Source organism: Mustela erminea, chromosome 10 (assembly GCF_009829155.1).
Source record: "Mustela erminea isolate mMusErm1 chromosome 10, mMusErm1.Pri, whole genome shotgun sequence".
Classification (NCBI taxonomy): domain Eukaryota; kingdom Metazoa; phylum Chordata; class Mammalia; order Carnivora; family Mustelidae; genus Mustela; species Mustela erminea.
Window position 1 is genome coordinate 98776834 of NC_045623.1, and position 19647 is coordinate 98796480.

General features: G+C 43.3%; 1 protein-coding gene across 7 annotated transcripts in view; it reads right to left on the reverse strand.

Annotated features, from left to right (window-relative positions):
• Window positions 1-735: 735 nt before the first annotated feature.
• The window catches only part of DDI2 (DNA damage inducible 1 homolog 2), a 44703-nt gene continuing 25791 nt past the window's right edge, over window positions 736-19647 (reverse strand). For 3 of the 7 annotated variants that reach the window (XM_032361162.1, XM_032361163.1, XM_032361164.1), the window contains 3 exons: window positions 16634-16737; window positions 14690-14879; window positions 736-9240 (listed from right to left, as the gene is read on the reverse strand). In XM_032361162.1, coding sequence (XP_032217053.1) covers window positions 7364-9240; window positions 14690-14879; window positions 16634-16737 — 2171 coding nt within the window. In that variant the 3' untranslated portion in view covers window positions 736-7363. The other 4 variants (XM_032361165.1, XM_032361169.1, XM_032361166.1 and 1 more) reach the window with 4 other exon arrangements.

Below are 19647 nucleotides of genomic sequence, written 5' to 3' on the forward strand. Positions count from 1 at the left end.
AGCCAGGGGAACGTGGGTAGGAAAGCGACATACACCACTTCCAGGCCTGGTAGAGAAACTTCCAGGAACAGCCCTCATTCCCTTCGGGTATGTCAATGGGATGCTGGTGTCCAGGGTCATGTTGGAAGCCCCGTGTGGAAGCAAGCAGAGCCCTGGCAGCCTAGGACCCCGAATGACTGCACGGGGCAGAGTCTTATCTGACGGCCGGGATTGCCCAACTTCCAGAACAACCGCACTCGGCATTCTCAAATCCTTTGCGTGTCAACGATGATACTAAAGTCTAATGAGCACTTAGCATGGTGCCAGGTACTGTGCTAAACACTTTCCATGTATTAGCTTGTTAACTGACATCCCTACAACCAGCCAGACGGTCCCCATTTTGTAGGTGAGACGGAGGCCCAGAAAGGTTAGGAAACTTACCCAGTCACATAGCCAGCAAGTGGCAAAACGGCCCACCTCCATAGGCTGGTCTAACCACAACACCCAACCACAACGTCTGTCACTGGGCACCGGCTGCCCACACGGTCACGGACGCGCATCTCTGACAGGAGCAGATGGCCATGCCCCTGCATCGGTCGTCTGGATGTCAACTTTCATGGCTTAGAGATACCCATTTCTCATGAGGTGCAGGCAGATGACCACAGATCACGGTGCCTGGGTACAGGTGACTTAAAGGGGCAGGGAGACAGCCAAAGACTAAAGTAACCATCTCAAAAGAAACTGATCAAACGAGAGTCTTATGATAAAAACTTTATTGTCTTAAATATCAAATGTTTTACACATCACTTTTTTCTTCAGAAAGTTCCTATTAAAAAAAGAAAAATAAAGTGTTTCGATTATTTAGGGCTGACTTAACATTTCAGTATGTGACAAAAACTCAAACCCAAATGCATCTAGTTCACTCAGCTGCAGACAGGTCCTATGTCCGGCGCCTAAACCAAGGGCACAGTGCAGCCAACAGTGGGATTCCTGAGTTTGGTTCTCTTAAGTTCTCAGAGTTTTCCCAACTCTCAAAACCAAAGCACTATGGGAGTGACTAAGCTACTGGCAAGCCTATTTTGCCAATCTGCCTAGTTTCTTAAAGATGCAGTAGTCTCAAAGCTTAAAGAAAAGTCAGAAAAGCAATACATGAGCAATTCCAAGAACAAAGGGGGGGGGGGAGAAGGGTTTCTATTTGCTAAGATTTGCCAAATATGGCTACAAAACTGGTAAACAAACCTTACTTGAGAGCGAAGGTCATTAGCCCAACTTGCCAGGACGACGAGATTTTGAATAAAAATGAGCAAATCAATGTTCATTGCAGGTACACAGTGAAGAAAGCAGTATGATCGGTATGCTGAACTGCTCTGAGTGCATCACTATTTCAAAAGGATGATGGAGAGAACAGAGAACGGAATGTAGGCGTTCAGAGAGACAGAGATCTCAGACAAGAGGCAGAAACTCAGAAAGCTGCGGGGCCTTTGGGGAAAAGAAAAGAAGTCCGGACAGCATCAGGTCATCTCAGGCTGAAGGAATCTGGAAACCAACGGGCTGATCTGCCTGCCTGGGGTAGGAGAGTGAGAGAGGTCTCCTCCTTTAAGCCACAGACGCATTCACTCAAGGTTGTGTGTAAAGCAAGCCCCTGGTAAATAGATCTTTTCCCAACAGACAACGATCTTCCCAGGGGAAAAAACATCCATCACACCCCTTCCCCAAGTCGGTTAATGAAAACCTTCGTACGGCACACATTTAAAGAAATACGGTTCTGCAGAAGTTCTAATTTTGTGTTCTACGCACACACCCCCCCCCCCGCCGTCTTCTGTCATCTGCCTTTTTTCGGTAAAAGAAACATTCTCTAACTCCTACATCCTTGAACCATTTTCTCCGTAGATTTCATTCCTTAAGATTGTGCCCTGAAGCTTACTAGCTAGATCCCTCTCGCCTTTTACAGCCCCCAGGGTCTTGATTACCAATCACCAATACGGAGCTGATAAACTTGTGAGTTCTCTAATTGTAAGCCTCAGAAGTCACTAGTAGGCAGGCCCAGAACTTCTACCTGTATGCCTCAGGATTACGACATATGTGGTGACATTTTAAATAACGGGTTGAAGAACATCCTTTTAACGGAGCTAGCCTGTCGAAGATTCAGTCGAGCCTGGAATCCTCTTGTCAACAATCCTGCCCACCCTCAGGTCCCACCGCTCACTACATCTTCTGCTCTGGATTCCTACCGCCACACCTTGCACTCAGCTGCTTTAAAACAGCAAATCCTACAGGATCCTCTGCTAAGTTCTGTTGGTCCAGATGGTCAGCATCCCAGGGCAGCCGTGCTCAAAGGGGGAGCGGGGATTCTGCATTTCTAGCCTGCGTGGAAGGATGTCCTGATGGGAAGAAAAGCTGACTGTCAAGGTGCGACCTTGGGGATCACCTCCCATTTACTTGCACATCTCCTAACCCTGCCCCCTGCAGCATTTATGCTCATCTCTTCCAATATTTCTATCAAACGTTAGAACATTTTTTGGTTGGTTTCTGATATTATTAAAAATAATAATAATAAATTTTAGAGCAGTTTTAGGATCACAGCATCTAATTCCATTTTGAGCCCGATTTTCCCAATCTCTGACTTTGAACCCAATCACTTTAATATGACTTTGAAAATAGGCAAAAACATGCTAATAGGCAAAAACAGATCTTGCTCTTAGAGCTAAAATTTGTTTCGTGTCTCCTTACTACACACAGCTTCACGAGGGCAGGCTTCCAATCGGACTCAGTCACCCCTGTATCCCCATGCTCCCCAGTACTGGGCACACAGGCACTTAATGTTTGATGAATAATCAATATACCTTTTTTTTTTTTTTAATGTAAACTCTACCCCCAACATGGGGCTCAAACTCACAATTCCAAGATCAAGACTTGCATGTTCTAACAAATGAGCCAGCCAGGCACCCCATGAATCAATGAAGTCGTATTCAAAGACTGATACTGTATAGCCTTCAAGAGTACCAGCTAGATTTTCTCGAACTCTGTCTTAACCACCCCAAAACAGACAGTGCAACAAAGAACATGATAAACATCTAGAAACCATTTTTTTGGTACTCCCGATGCAAAAAAGCCCTATTATCATTCTTCTATATAGGGAAGTCTGTAAAGATTTGGTGCAGGGTAATTCTGAATTAACAATGAGGGTGAATCTTAGGACCCCTCCATGCATGGCCTCTACCTCTAGGAAGGCCATTTGCAAACGTTCCCCCCAATACTTTCACTTTTACTTCCCACCAAAATGTGATGCTTCTGCTATTTGGAGAAACTAAGGCACAAGAGAAAATCAAGTACATCAAAGGCTTACCCCTAAATTATTTATTCACTGAACTCCTAGGAACACCAAACACTGAGAGGCCTCTAATGTATAGAACTGAAGCCATGATTTTACATTTCTAGTTCTCAAGGACACACTTCGAATTTACTTTGTTGTTAAAGAGGAACTGGAGTTTTTAATTCTTTCAGGAAAAAAATCTATTTTTATTTTATGGAACACCTAACACAAAAGGAAGGGAAACTCCTAATAACTTGTTTCTTTCTAGTTCAGCCGCAGACTATACTAAGTCACCAAATTCGAAGGAGAAATTTGGCTTTTTGGTATTTGTGCTAAGAGAATGGAAGAATGCATAATCTAATCAGCTTTTCTTAGGGTAAGTCACCAGTGATAACAAGTTTGAAATACACTGCAGTTCAATTATCCTGCTTGCGCTCATTGAAAGTGGCAAACCGGTAGGACAAAGAAGTCAGAATGCACTGTACCTTTCCTGGCCAGTTATTTGCAAGGCTGTTTTTACATACATGGTGGGATGAAAGCCACCGTAAGTGGAGAACAGAGCTGCAGATACAAAAACTGTTTGCTTTTCAGTCTATGTAAAATTAACTGTAGAATATTTGTCAGTCACACATGTCTATATACACATGAGCTGCTGGTTAAACCAACCAAGTTTTTATGGCTTTTACTAGAGATAGAAAGCTGTGCTGAGGAGGAACAGGCAGGTTCCATTTTAACTAGTTATCATAAAATCGGTGACACAGAGTCTCATGTACCTTTCCATTTTTACACAACCTTCTCTTGCTGGAGACATGCGTTGGGGGAAAAAACACATGGGTTGTGTCTTCCTTTAGTACATATGGAGACAAGGAGCTCTGGGAGGTTTCAGAGGCTCCGAGGCAGAGCCATTTTAACACCCACCCGCCCACCATCTATCCAGTTCTCTTTGCCAAGCAAGTGGTTATCTTTTTACGTTAATGGCTAAGGCCCTACATGTAGGATGAAGGCAACTGGCTGATGTCAGGAGGCCTACACAGGTACAAGTTTGGAAATCATTTTCATCAGCTCCAGTGGGCAAAACCTACAAGCTAGCCATTAGCTGTCTGGTTACCAAGCACACTGCTACACACCCGAATCGACTGAGGGTAAACCACAGAAAGTCATAAAGGACAATCTTCTTCTCTCTTTGGTGAATAAACAGAGACCACCGTTGAAGGTGAGCGCTGACCACAGAAGCGTCCATGACTGGTCGTGGCAAAGCAGCTGTCCAGTAAAGTGGCCCATTACTGTCTAGGGCTGACCAGTATCAGTTTTGTTGGCAACCAGAGGAGCTCACGATGATTTTATCTTATTTTAAGAGAAGTTAATCTTTAATTTATTCACTTTTTAAAATAAGTCTAACTTTTTTTTTTTTTTTTAAAGTCATCTCTACACCCAACGTGAGGCTCTAACTCACGACCGTGAGATCGAGAGTTGCACATTCTTCCGACCGAGCCAGCCGGGCATCCTGAATTTCTGCACTTTCAGTAAATCTGACCATGAAGGTTCACTAGTGTCATGTTCCTTAATTCCCTTTGTGTTTTAAGAACTGCAAAATTTAAAAATGATTCAAAATCCTAACAATGTCGATGACTTCACTTTCACACAAATGATGGAGCAGGAAATACGGTTTTGAAAAATCAAAAGCAATTATACGTGGAAAAATAAATGATGACAAAGGACAAGGATATTTGGCAAGTGGGTTCAGCTCATTCATTCAAAGGACTCCTAACAAGAATACGTGTACAACTATAGGCCTATTCAATTTTCTCCTAAAAATAAATATACATATGTAAAAAGCTATTATAATAAAACCTTTTCTGGGCTGATATTCTATATCCCACCCAAATCTCTGCACTGTAAAAACGGAGTGGCCTTACCTCTGAGCAGCGCGCCACTGCCCAGACAGAAGACTAGGAGGCCCAGCTTCACGCAGAGGCCTTTTAGGAGTCTGCTGTCACCGAGAACTTCTCCGACCTCTCACCAATCCCACTTAAAGATTTATAAGCTTAGAGTAAATTCCCAATTTCCACCCATAAAGCAAATACAGGGGCTGTTGCATTGCTACTAGATTTTGCTTCAATCATAGCACCAACTCCTTAATTACAATCACGGCTCTAAGAGTCGGTTGACAGAAATCCTATATGCGGTTTCCTAGTGCATCTTATGTCTTTGGTGTGGGGCAGGCAAAAGGGTCTGCAACATGCAATTGTCTACAAGAACACGTCAAGACCACCTGGCTGACCCCCTGTTCTAAGCGCCCTCTGGAAAACAGTAAAACCACACAACTCCTTCTGTCAACCATCTCAACTCAGAGGGTCATGATGAATCTGCGTGACTTTCCCTCACATCACTCAAGTCTCCTCACACACACACACACATCGCAGCAAAGGAAAAGAAGAGGGAATGGGGTAGGAGAGAAACGTCTCTAAGCGCCCCCCCAAATGAACATGTCAAAAACTCCTGAGATATGAGCCTCCACTCTGATTGTGCTCAATGACTCGAATTTTGAGGGAAAGAATAAACTTCCAGAGAGAGTAAGACTTTAGACAAAATCATTTAACACTGAGTTCACGAATCACCCTTTCAAAACACCTGTTTTGAACACATTACGAACTACAACTTGGAATCGGGAGTCGTTCTCAAAGTTCTTTTCAGTAAAACCAAGATTTCAGATTCCTGCTAGGTACATAAGAGAGTTTATTTTCCAGGAAAAACTACCTAAAATCTATCCAGTAGGATTATTGCACAGTGGGGCCCACAGGACAATGGTTTCTGAGGGCTAGTCCTCATATAAAAAAAGGCCACAATAAATACATCTATATACTATGCCCCACTCTACCTTGACATGGTAAACACAAATATGACACGTCTTGCTTTAAAAAAGAAACTCCTGAGGAAAGAAAGGGATGGAAATCTCTACCAAGGCCACTTCAGTCAGAAACTGCAGTTGCTATTTCCGGTGCCATGAAGGACATTAACACAGAGACTGACCATTCCAAGCACCAAGGTGAACCAGTGACAAGGTTATCCCGCTTCGCAACAGTCCATTCAGATCACAGCTCAACCTGAGCTTTAGAAGAAGTTCCTAGTTAGATGAGCTTCGAAAGGAAATCAACTGCTGGCGATCAACCCACTAGTGATCTTTAAGTTCATCATCATCACTAAGGGTTGAGGGGTGATCAGTAACATGCTAACAAACTCTCCCTCTAGTCAATTCCAGTGTTTCTCGGCCATTTTTCACTCGTGATTCTTGAAGCCTCACCAAGACATTTGCAAATGGAATTACAGACTCTTCCCTTTCCTGTCTGGGTAGCACCATGTTTCACTCCGATGTGGACTTCCCCACCCCCCCAGCAGAGTCCCACCCCAAACACTTGGCAATCCATGCAGCAGCCTATGATGCACAAAGCAGCCCAAGCTCCAAACCCTCCCACGTCATTCCATAAAAAGGTCAAATCCTAATCACACGAATAAAAACATACCACTCTAGGAAATATCATTCCATTATCCTTCAATTTCCTGTCGTAACTGATGAATCAATACACAGAGCACTAAGTGTAATTCCAAACACCAAACCGTGTGATCCAGTTTGGAAATGGACAACTGAGACAAGCCATACCTTGCCTACAGCACAGACACAGCCAAAATGGGAAGCTGATCTGCTTTTAGCTGCACGGGTGGTGGGATTTCTCATGGCTTCTGCTTTTTAAAGCATTCACTCTCATTCTAAAATGGTATGCTATACACAAAACCATCAATTTTATTCCAGAATACATCATCTTAATGATAATAAAAAGCTTTTGTATGCACATACTGCCAATACATTTAAAAAGGCCCAAATTTTAACAAAGAGAATAGACAAATTCATCAGACAAGAGATAAGTTACTTTGGCCGAAAAAAATCTTTAAAAAAAATCTGGCTCAACATTCTGCTTGCAGGTTTCTACATATACTGTATGTGCGGCGAGAGTGTACGTGTGTGTATAGCCTTTTTGAAGGGGATGGAGTACGGTCTAGCCTCCTGCTCCATGGTTATGTAGGAACTACAATGTTCTTTGCTAGCAAAACAAGAAGTGCAAGGTCTGCATTTCCACCAACTCGATGCAAAGCCCCAAGAGCTTCCTGCAAAGTGAAGCCGGCACGGAGAATGCGGTCAATGTCTGCGGCGGGAAAAGTTAACGGTGAAAGAGCGGAGGGACTTGCTGACGGCTGGCCGGGAGGTGGTTCGAATTCAAGACGTGGCTCTGCAACTTCGGGACAGACATCTTCTCTGGTCTCTGGCCTGTCTGGCACTGGCTTCTGTGTGCCCTGATCCAAATCTTCAACCAGTATGAAACTGGTTTCATACTTCGTTTGCTCGCAAGTGTGACTGACTGCATCCTCCTCGCCTGCTACGAGTCTGGGGGGAATGTCCACACGTAAGGTGCAGCGTGACTGATCAGACGTTTTAGTGGAGGCCAGAGTGGCAGAGCTGCTCTCCCTTCTGGATTCCCTAGACTCGGGGTCACGTTCCTTACCCGTTACTAGGCCATCGCCCGGATCCCCAACGGTACTACTTTCAACTGCATCTACTCCAGCACCATCTGAAGCATCTGGTAACTTCTCTGCCCTCACCGATACAGATATGGTCTGATGAAAGGTGACTTGTGAACTCTCTTCATTCTGGGTAACTGTAAGATGCTCACTTTGGGTCCATCTTTCAGAAAGGTCCTTAATAACTGTTTGGCCCTCGGTTACCATTTCAGACTGACAGATAACTTCCCCAGATGTATTTTCTGAAGCTGGTTTATTACTAATGACCAGAAGTTCATGGAGTTCCTTCAAGGCTACTGTTAGAGATGAGCAGGATCCCTCCGCGGACTCCACAGAGGGCTGACAACTGCCACAGAGACTTAAAGAGGGGGAGCAATCCCCATCTTCTTTACCTGTTCCAGACATTTCAGTGGTACTGTCTGGGAGCTGTAAATCCTGAGAGCAAATGGAATTACTCAAAATTTCAGACGAAGGGTTACATTTTGATGGTTCCACTTCCATCAAGGGATTATCTAAGCTGAGAGCAGATGCCCCGATGTCCCTGACACTGGCCCGCTGACCGTGTGCGGAATTACACAGAGCAACGAGGGATTCTTCAACCGTATCTACTTCCATAAGTGTTTCTGAATTCGAGCAGCCAAAGCACCCTGAAGGTAGAGTATTTTCTTCTGTTCCCGGAAGGTCCACATTCTGTTGCAGCCCGTCTCCTTCCACTGCTGTTTCCAAATCAACACTTCTTTGCCGATTCTGTTGCCTTTCTCCAACAAGCTCAGAGTCCTCTGTGTTACAGAGATGCTTTTGGTCATTTAGAGCATTCTGTTGTCCAGCCCCGTGCTGTTCATTCCCTGGTTCCTTGTGCCGCCGAAGGCCACTCACCTGAGGCAGGTTCTGATTTTCTGGATGCCGACCCTTCCCACCTAGAAGCCCCCGTGGTTCTTGCACCCTAGTGGTTGTGACAGGTACACTACCTTGCTGTCTTGTGTGGAGATGAGATCTCGGGCCCTGGGTGCTTCTTTCAGCAGATTTCTCTGTGTTATCAGCAACGATGGCTTCTTCGGAGGAATTCTGCAAAGGCAGGGCTGGACTATGGTCTGCTGAAGAAGCACTATCAGGAAGATCCTGGAGAGGAAGATGTTCTTTCTTTTCAGAGGTTATCTGGAATTCAGCTGAAGCCTTCAAAGCCTTCACAGCTTTAGGTTCGATGCTGTCGGGGTCACTGGGCTTGATAGGGCAGACTGAAGCAGAGACAGAGTGAGCAAGACTCATAGGATTACCAATCTCAGGACTCTGTCCTAAAGGATGGGCTGGATGGTTGCATCCATCTGAAGTTGGTAATGATGACATTCCCAGTGAGGTAGTTTCTTTACCGCTTTTCTCTATATGGAACAAAAAGGAAAGGAGATGAATCAGCCAGTTACAAAGGCCACTGAATTATCGGATGATACAAATCTAAACAGGACAGAACAAAATCAGGTCCTTAAAGCTGGGTCTGCCTTATATTCACAGACTTATACAAAAATCATTCTCACTGCGGTAGACAATTGAACATCACAGCATCAGAGTAAGAGGTAGGTACGTTCTTAATAAAACGTGCACTTGAATTCAGTATTTTTCTTTAAGTACCATTAATAAACGTTCACATAGTAGCTGGGTTAGTGCAAGACTGAGGGATATTGATACGTCTTTATTCTTGGAGAGTTCAGAACTCTAGAACTTCTAGAGTTTTTCCAAGTGTGTTCTATCACTTGCCCTGGAATCACCTGGGCAGTCTGCTAAGCGTGCACATTCTGGGGTACCCATCCTTGCGAGTAAACCCAAGGTTTACTGCATTCTCATGAATCTGCATTTTCAATAAGCTTCTCAGGTGATTCTTAAGCATATTATGAATTTTGAGGATCTCTACACTGGGACGATTCTCATGTCAATGCACTTCCGGTGTTCCCAATATGAACAGGAAGGTTCTAAATGACAAGTCTAAGTCCAGGTGTATCTGGAACAGAGCAGGAATTGTAAAGAGAAAGGAGAATATGCTTGGGAATCTCCAAAAGAGAAACATTCTATTTAATTCATTTCTATCCAAACTTCCTGAAAATCAGGTACAACTATGTCAGTGTGGAGGCAAAGAACAAAAATAAAACTAAAGTCAAACATACGAAGTCTGATCATCACCTTACCAAATAGGGCAACTTTAGAAAGGATGATCAGTTACTTTGTCAGGTTAGCAAAGTACAGCTAAGTGAGAACATGTAAGTAGTTTAAGGGCATGGTAGGGATGGGCCTGGCAGCGGAGGGCGGTAGTTGGGAACAGCTTTTCACCATTTTCACCAGGCAAGGACAATTTAGACAGACTGCAACGGACCGAGTGCTCCCAGGAAGGCAGGCTCAAGCACCTCATGACACCGTTAATCATGAACTCTAACCGCCTTCGCCACCAATCCAGTTAAACATCGACCTCCACACAATTACTGTAAGATCTTTAATTAAATGTCAGAGGTTGGTAACAAAAATTACTTCCACAATATAATCTATCAAGGCAGATGTGACTCAAATGCTTCATGCTGATTAACATCCAATGTGGGGGGGCCTGATCTTCAGAGGTCATGAAGCAATCCAGTTAGGATTCGAAAAGCTCTCAATCATGACAATGGTTCACAGCATGAGCAGATAAAGCACTCACTATGTCAGAAGTTACTGACTTCTTGCAAAACAATCTTCTAGCTTAAAGGTGAATGGCGATTAGTTTTCTTTCTCAATCTCTAAGGCTGACTGAAGGAGGTTCAACTGTGAATTAATGCTGACAGAGAAGATGCATTACCGCCCAGAGTCTGTGTGAGTGGCCTGGGGGATATGATACCAGCCTCCGGGCACCAGCATGCCACTGAGGACAACTGCACGAGGTCAGGAGAACGTGGCCTCCAGGTGTCTGGTACTCACTAGGAAAGCAGCACACAGTCCTCCTGTAGCCGAGATGGTCGGTCTCACTGGCCTAAGTCCTAACTGTAGGGGAGCACTGGGTCAGTACTCAAGGGCAGAAGGGGATGAGGACAATGGATATTAAGACGAATTTAAACCGAGCCTACTTTACCCCACCTTTGTAAGGAAAAAGGAAAAAAAAGAAGAAACTGAGTGCTAGGTATCTAATTACAACCAGCCTGCAAAGCCCTATGAAGTCCCAGGTTGGGAGTTTAAAGAAAGACTGTCTTTCTTCCTCTTGAGAAATCAGCCGGGGTGCCCAGGCTGCCGCCTCCCAGATTTACTCTCCAGGAAGATGGGGGGGCGCAGCGCCTCCGGGAGAGAATCTGTCAGGCTAGGGAGAGAAAGAAGAGCCAAATGTCAGCTCTTCTTTCTGGGAGAATAAAACCTCAATCCTGCCCGCATCAGTGAACTTGTGTCGCTAGACAAGTCAGCTGGTCTAGGCTTCCATTTCTTCCACAGTGGACTGGCAATTTCTACCTGTCTCTACCTCTAGGTGGCCGTGTGCAGTGCTAGGAAAAAAAGAACTTTTCAGGTTTTCCGAAGACACGGACTCACGAAACCCGATGGTGTAGTCATCCCCAATGACAATATGCTACGGTGCTGACATTCTTGATCTGATATATTCACCATGGCCAGATGGGCCCTGTTTTTCCTGGGATCTCCCTCCCCTCCCTGGGCTGTTCCAATGGCTGAGAAGACTTTGCATAGGAAATTGTGCTCAGATATGTACGTGTGCCAACACACAGATGCATATACAGGCTAGTTGTAACCAGATTAAACAAGGTGAAATGGATGGCAGAAGCTAAATTCCAAAACTGCTGCAGATACAGAGACTTTCAGACCACAGACGATAACTGGATGGAAGGCTTAACGTGGTGTCTATAAATACCTGGTCTGGGGCCCACTCCAGCTGCAGTACACACACACTACATGCATCATGGCTTCTGACGCTCTGTTTGAATTAGGAAACAGACAAGCAAACTTGGGTTAACAATGCAAACCACACAGCATGCAGGGTTTTGTCTCCATTCCTCTGCCACCTTTACAATCAGGAACTGGTAGAGTCAAGCTTGGGGAAGGTTTCCGTAGTCTGGCTGGTTTAATTCTCTCACAATACATAAAGCAATGTGTCAACTTCAACAGATTTTTTCAATAGAACTTGGAAAGAAATGAACTTCACACACCCACACACATGGAATTCATGGGTAGACATGTGGGACGGGGGGAGAACACACTCAGAGATGGGATCACACGGCATGGAAACCTCCAAAGGTGAGCGAACATGTGTAACTGTCACTTCCCAAATTTCCTTCTCAGATGAGATTTTTAGAAGAAAAACAACTCAAAATGGATTATCCTGGGCTCTCTTGCAGCCAGTTTTTAGAAGATGTATTAGATACAGCTCCTATCCAGGTTTATTGCCCCATTGATAGAAAAGATAAAGACACTCTGGTGTAAGTACCCACGAAAGAAATAGTTTTTAACGAAAATACTTTCACCTACTATGTCCAGAGTTTTGATTTTGAGGATACTGGCAAGTCGGTGTTCTAAACAAACAGGATCTGATGTACAATTATTTCACTATTTAAACATTACAAAAATTAGCAAGAGCCACATATCGTAACAAAAACAGCACATGGGCACAAAACCCATTTTTAAAATCCTTTTAAAAAATGTTTTTATTTGGGGTGCCTGGGTGGCTCAGTGGGTTAAGCCGCTGCCTTCGGCTCAGGTCATGATCTCGGGGTCCTGGGATCGAGTCCCACATCGGGCTCTCTACTCAGCGGGGAGCCTGCTTCCTCCTCTCTCTCTCTCTCTCTCTCTCTTTCTGCCTCTCTGCCTACTTGTGATCTCTCTCTGTCAAATAAATAAAATAAAATTAAAAAAAAATGTTTTTATTTTTTTAATTTTGCTTTTAATATCCTTAAAGTAATCTCTAAGCCCAGCATGGGTCTCAAACTCATGACCCCGAGATCAGGAATTTCACAGTCTACTGACTGAGCCAGCCAGGCGCTCCTCCTTTTAGTCTCTTCAGTTGGCACATTCCTTTCACTATGCCTGAAAATACCCATGGTTTCTATTTTAATTTCCTAAACTTTTTATTTTAAGAAGTAATTACCCAAAGAGGGTAACTGTTAGTAGGTTAGAAAGCATCGCTATCATCAGCTAGTGCTTCTCAAATAAAAACACCAAACTGTGGGGGAAAAACAGAGATTTCACAATATGGTAATACACCTTCACTTTATGAATACCCAGTATTATGACTAAGCTGACAAGTTACTGGAACAGGTAAAACCTTCTAAGTGGGTATGTCAAACTCAGTCAAGCTTGCCTTGCAGGGAAGACTGAAGCTATTAATTTAGTCTCTGTCTTGTTCAGAATTCTCCCCTTCCTGCAAAAGTTAAGTCACAACCAGAGCTGTACTTTACATATAAAACTCAAAGGTGCCAGAAGGTGTAGTGGAGTGTATTAAGAACAAGGCCAGCTTGGAAAACTGTCTGCAAGCCACACCCATTTTAAAGAGGCTCAGGTCTAGACCTCTGGGTGTTCTCTAAGTGAAAACACTGGCAAAATCTGGTTGTTTATTTTGTAAAGATCCTATCTTTTTTGTTGTTAGAGGACAGCTATTTCCCCGACTTGTAGCTCTAACACATTTTACTATACCAGAAAACACAGCACATGGTATTAGTCACTGATGAATGATTACAGCTCAAGACTTTAAAATAACCCCACCTTGAAAGTTAATTCTCTTCAGCTTCTAGAAAATGTATTCCAGAGTCACTGTTTTATAACAGATGGGGAACAATTATGCCATGGAGGTAGATTTCAGCAAAAATGTGTTCTTCCATTTAGCCCAGAAAACTTGACTTGGTCTTTAGATTTAAACAAGCCACGACAATTGAGACTTATGAAAACATGATTAGGTATCCCCATGTCAACAGCTGACCCACTGTTCTAATTTGGCCCAAGAACGCACTATGCAATCTCATTAATGGTATAAACACTGTAGTTTGATTAGTGCTCAATTATGCGTCTCTGTCATCAGTTCCTCTATGGTGGCAGCACTTTCAGTAGATATTAAAGAGGTCAGGACTGCTCAGTCACCACGACAATGCTACAGTTCAAAGGACATGGGCCCAAGAAAAGGAAAAATAATTTTCAGGGAAACTGTAAAACTCGAAAGGAAATGTCTGATTACTGTATTTTTTTTTTTTTAAAGTAGACTCCATACCCAGCATGAAGCCCAATGTGGGGCTTGAACTCACAACCCTGAGATCAAGACTTGCACTGAGATCAAGAGTCAGACGTTCAACTGACTGAGCCAGCCAGGCGCTCCTGCAGTAATTTTTGTCAGGAAAAAACAAACAAGGGGTGCCAGGGTGGCTTAGTTGTTAAGCGTCTGCCTTCGGCTCAGGGCACGATCCCAGGGTCCTGAAATCGAGCCCCGCATCGAGCTCCCTGCACAGGGGGAAGCCTGCTTCTCCCTCTCTTACTCCCCGCTGCTTGTGTTTCCTCTTTTGCTATGTCTCTATCACATAAATAAAATCTTAAAAAAAAAAAAAAAGAAACAAGATTTTTTAGGAAGCCTACCAAAATGTGCCTAAGCAAGTAACTCCCTGATGCACCTACCTAGTGACACAGCAATGGGTCTGTCTAAACACCGAGGTTTCCTTTCCTGGATTCAGAGATAGGAGGAGGTGGTGAGAGAACAAGGAACACATCCATGACAGCATGATGACACGGATTAGAAACGGGAAAGGCCCCCATCCCTCTGAAGCTCCACCCTCCCCTGCCCACAGACCAGTAGTAACAAGAAAAGCCATTCAAGAGCTTGGCCGCTGCAGATACCTGCGTCCTCTACGGACTTTTGAAGAGCTTCTGCTAGTTCCTGGTCTGCAATCTCCTCCGGCCGCACGTCCTCTCGCCCAGCCCCGTATGCCAACCGGGCACACTCCGGTAACTCTCCCTCGGGGAGGAAGGTGGTCTGAGAGCCAGTGGTGCCGATCACTAGCACATTTTTCTTGAGGTCAATGGAACACTTAGAAGGAAGAAACCAAAGACTGAGGACAGTGGATAAAACGCCATGCAGAAAAAATTTTCACGAATTTAAATATTTAAGTTTTATTTCATCTTGAAGTATTTTAAGCATTTAAAAGTTTATAGCAGAATCCTCTTCATAGAACACAGTTTATTTACTCATCTAACCCGAGCTCTATTCATTTCTGAACTTAAATGTAATACATGTTCATTGTAAAAATTTGGAAACATGCCAGGCATAATCAGCAGCCCCACTTCTTAGAAACACGTAAGTGATTTTCTTATAAAACTGAGACATACTATTTATACATTCACATTTACATTACTATTTACATTTTGCTTACTGCATAAAGTACAACTTATATTTAAACTCTATACCAATGGTCTCAAAAGTGGTATATGGGCAAAGCCATCTCTACAAAAGTCTTCTTTTTCTTTTTTAAGATTATTTATTTATTTATTTGACAGACAGAGATCACAAATAAATGGAGAGGCAGGCAGAGAGAGAGGAGGAAGCAGGCCTCCTGCTGAGCAGAGACCCTGATGCGGAGCTCAATCCCAGGACCCTGAGATCATCACCTGAGCCAAAGGAGAGGCTTTAACCCACTGAGCCACCCAGGTGCCCCAAGTGTTCTTTATTTCATACTTATGCTACCCTTTCTTTTTTGTCTGTATATCTGTGTATTTGACAAAGCACAGTACACAATACATGTTTTATATCTATCAAGTTGGAGAATACTGGTCTACACCATGACTAACAAGCAGACAAGAACAGTGACAAGTTAAAAAACTGGGTTTTATTAATACATGCATTCACTCATCCCTTCCACTTAAAATTCTGCACCTTTATTAGACTATTAATGCAATGTTTTATAGGAATTTAGTAATAAAATTTTTTTTAAAGAGTATTAGTGACATAAAAATATTGACTAGATGAGAAATCCTGCTGTGAAAAATCTTATTACCCAGTGGACACTAACTGCATCTTCAATCAGAAGAGGTTATGTTTAAACAAATTATTAGGCTTTAGAGTGGAAACACAAGTATCACTGCAAGCTAATGTATTTACACATCATTCTCCCTGTACTAAATAAGCATTTCCATTCCCAACATCTCACGTACACCTTCCTCAATCCCACAGCTCTTCTGCCTAGTGAGTAGGGACTAAATGTATATTTGCAGCAGAAACATCACCATCATGGTAGACTTTGTGGCTCAGTGAGTTAAGTGTCTCACTCTTGACTTTGGCTCAGGTCATGATCTCAGGGCTGTGAGATTAAGCCCTGCATCAGGCTCTGTGCTGGGCATCGGGTCGGCTTAAGAGTCCCTCCTCTTGTCCTTTGGCCCCTCCCCCACCGCTCAAAAAAAATTAACATCATATGTTGTCCAGATCCCTACGAACCCATCAAAAATTACCTGAGCTCCTATCAAAAATTACCTGAGTTCCTATCAGAAACTAAAAATAACACACAAGAATAAAGTTGCCCAAATAATCTCAAACAGATGGCAAGATTAAAAAGATTCAGAGGGAAAAAAAAAAAAAGATTCAGAGAGATTTCACAAGAAGATATTCTATTTCCACTGATACATAATTTCAAACCACGCATGATGACATCCTCCACTCAGGACCTTTCCAGGTTGGAGAAGCCATGGCTTTTCAGTTTTCCAGGATACACAACCGAGGCAGACAATGCACTGATAACCGCGTAACACAAGAAATGCCGACCCCAAGACAAAAGCAAAGCCCTTGATTACCTGATGCCGCTTTAGCATGTCCAGACCCAGAAGCATGTCCATGGGCTGCTCCTCAAGTATAGAGAACGAACACGCCAGGAAATCACCTTCAATCTGAACCTGAGCTAAAGCACATTAAGGAAAGAGATTATGGATTTTTATTTTAATCTTACTTACTTATTTATTGTCACTGATTTTTGCTTCAAAAGCCTCACACAAGCTTTTGGAAATGTATCTACCATTCTGGGCCTTGTGTCCTGTAATCAGTCACAGTCAAGGCAAAGCATGAAAGAGGTGAGTTAAGTATGAAGATCCAGTAAGTGCAACCATCAGTTTGAAAGCCAATGAAAGCACCAGCTTGTAAAGTGGATAGAGTGGAACCACCCGGAATATCTGGCTTGATACAGGATACCATCAGGACACGTGTTCAGTTGGTAAGGAGAGCTGGCATTAAGGATGGTGATGGAAATCAGTTCCTCCAACACTAACCGCTTGCTTCCTACACACTTACAAAAGGCTTTCTAAAAGGGAAATAAGGGGTGCCTGGGTGGCTCAGTGGGTTAAGCTTCTGCCTTCAGTTCATGTCATGATCTCAGGATGCCGGGATGGAGCCCCAAGTCGAGAATCCCTGCTCAGTGGGGAGTCTGTCTCCCCCTCCCTCTCTCTGCCTGCCTCTCTGCCTACTTGTGATCTCTGTCTGTCAAATAAATAAATTAAAAAAAAAAAAGAATTAAAAGGGAAATAAAATCTGTACACAAGTTAACCTCCAAAAAGTAAAATGTTTATTACTGCCTGTTATAATAAAGTCTATATTTGCAAAAGTTGAGACAAACCAATGCCTGTCTTTGCCTGGAGTCTCTTGCTTTTGCCTCTTTCCTTTATTAGTCCTCTTACTTTATATACATATATATATATATATAATTACTTTGTTATTAAGTGTATCTTTTTTAAAAAGAAGGTCTATTGGGGCGCCTGGGTGGCTCAGTGGGTTGGGCCTCTGCCTTCGGCTCAGGTCATGATCCCGGGGTGCTGGGATTGAGCCCCGTGTCGGGCTCTCTGCTCAGCGGGGAGCCCGCTTCCTCCTCTCTCTCTGCCTACTTGTGATCCCTCTGTCCAATAAATAAATAAAAATCTTTTAAAAAAAAAGAAGGTCTATTTATTTTTTGAGAGAGAGCATGCCAGTATACATGCTGGGGGAGGAACAGAGGGAGAAGGAGGCACTCCACTGAGCAGGGAGCCAACTCGGGACTCGAACCTAGCACTCCGGGATCACCCTCGCAAACTCTCAACTGACTGAGCCATCCATGTGCCCTTGTTCTTTTTTTTTTTTTTTTAAAGATTTATTTATTTATTTGACAGACACAGATCACAAGCAGGCAGAGAGAGAGGAGGAAGCAGGCTCCCCACAGAGCAGAGAGCCCGATGTGGGACTCGATCCCAGGACTCTGGGATCATGATCTGAGCCAAAGGCAGCGGCTTAACCCACTGAGCCACCCAGGCGCCCCTATGTGCCCTTGTTCTTAAGTGTATCTTACAAACAGAAGAGTATACGAAATGTGTCTAGTATAAAGCATAACAGAACAAAGATCGATGCATTTATTTCCCAGGTTAGGAAGCAGAAAGAGCAGAAGTCCCCTCTATCTTCCACTGATCACAACTAAGTGACTTCTCCAACCTTCACTACTATCCTGGTTTTTGTTTTCCTCATTCCCAGCTTTTTAAATAATCCTTACCAAGAAGATATTTGCAAACGACGTATCAGATAAAGGGCTAGTATCTAAAATCTATAAAGAACTTATCAAAAAAAACACCCAAAGAACAAATAATCCAATCAAGAAATGGGCAGAGGACATGAACAGACATTTCTGCAAAGAAGACATCCAGATGGCCATCAGACACATGAAAAAATGCTCCACATCACTCAGCATCGGGGAAATACAAATCAAAACCAATGAGATATCACCTCACACCAGTCAGAACGGCTAAAATCAACAAGTCAGGAAATGACAGATGTTGGCGAGGATGCGGAGAAAGGGGAACCCTCCTACACTGTTGGTGGGAATGCAAGCTGATACAGCCTCTCTGGAAAAGAGCATGGAGGTTCCTCAAAAAGTTGAAAATAGAGCTATCCTACGACCCAGCAATCGCACTACTGGGTATTTAGATACAAATGTAGTGATCCGAAGGGGCACATGCACCCGAATATTTAGAGCAGCAATGTCCGTAATAGCCAAACTGCGGAAAGAGCCTAGATGCCCATCAACAAATGAATGGATAAAGAAGATGTGGTGTATATATACAATGGAATACTATGCAGCCATCAAAAGAAATGAAATATTGCCATTTGCAATGATACAGATCGAACTAGAATTATGCTGAGCGAAATAAGTCGATCAGAGAAAGACAATTATCATCTGATCTCCCTGATATGAGGAATCTGAGGCAACATAGGGGGTTTGGAGGGGTGGGGAAGGAAAAAATGAAACAAGATGGGATCGGAAGGGAGACAAACAGTAAGAGACACGTAATCTCACAAAACAAACTGGGGGTTGATGGGCGGAGGGTAGGGATAGGGTGGCTGGGTTATGGACATTGGGGAGGGTACGTGCTATGGTGAGTGCTGTGAAGTGTGTAAGCCTGACGATTCCCAGACCTGTACCCTAATACTACTAATAATACATTATATTTTAATAAAAAATAAAAAATTAAATGATAAATAAATAATCCTTACCAGTTCTGTATGATTTCTAAGCAGCATTACTGTTTAACTTTGTGTTTTTGAACTACTACTTGCTTCTTTACTCAGAAAGTATTTTGAGATCTATCCCTGTACATGTTAACTCTGTTTCTTTCTCTACAAATCACCCCTTCGAGAACTACAATGTCTAACAGACCACAACTGATTTATTGATTCTATTGCTCTGGGACTTTCTGGGTTGCTTTCAGGTTTATGCTGTGATAAGCAATGTCCCCTGAATATTCTGGTCCTTGTCTCCTGGTGTGTATTCAGTTTCTCTGACAGTACATATACGTAT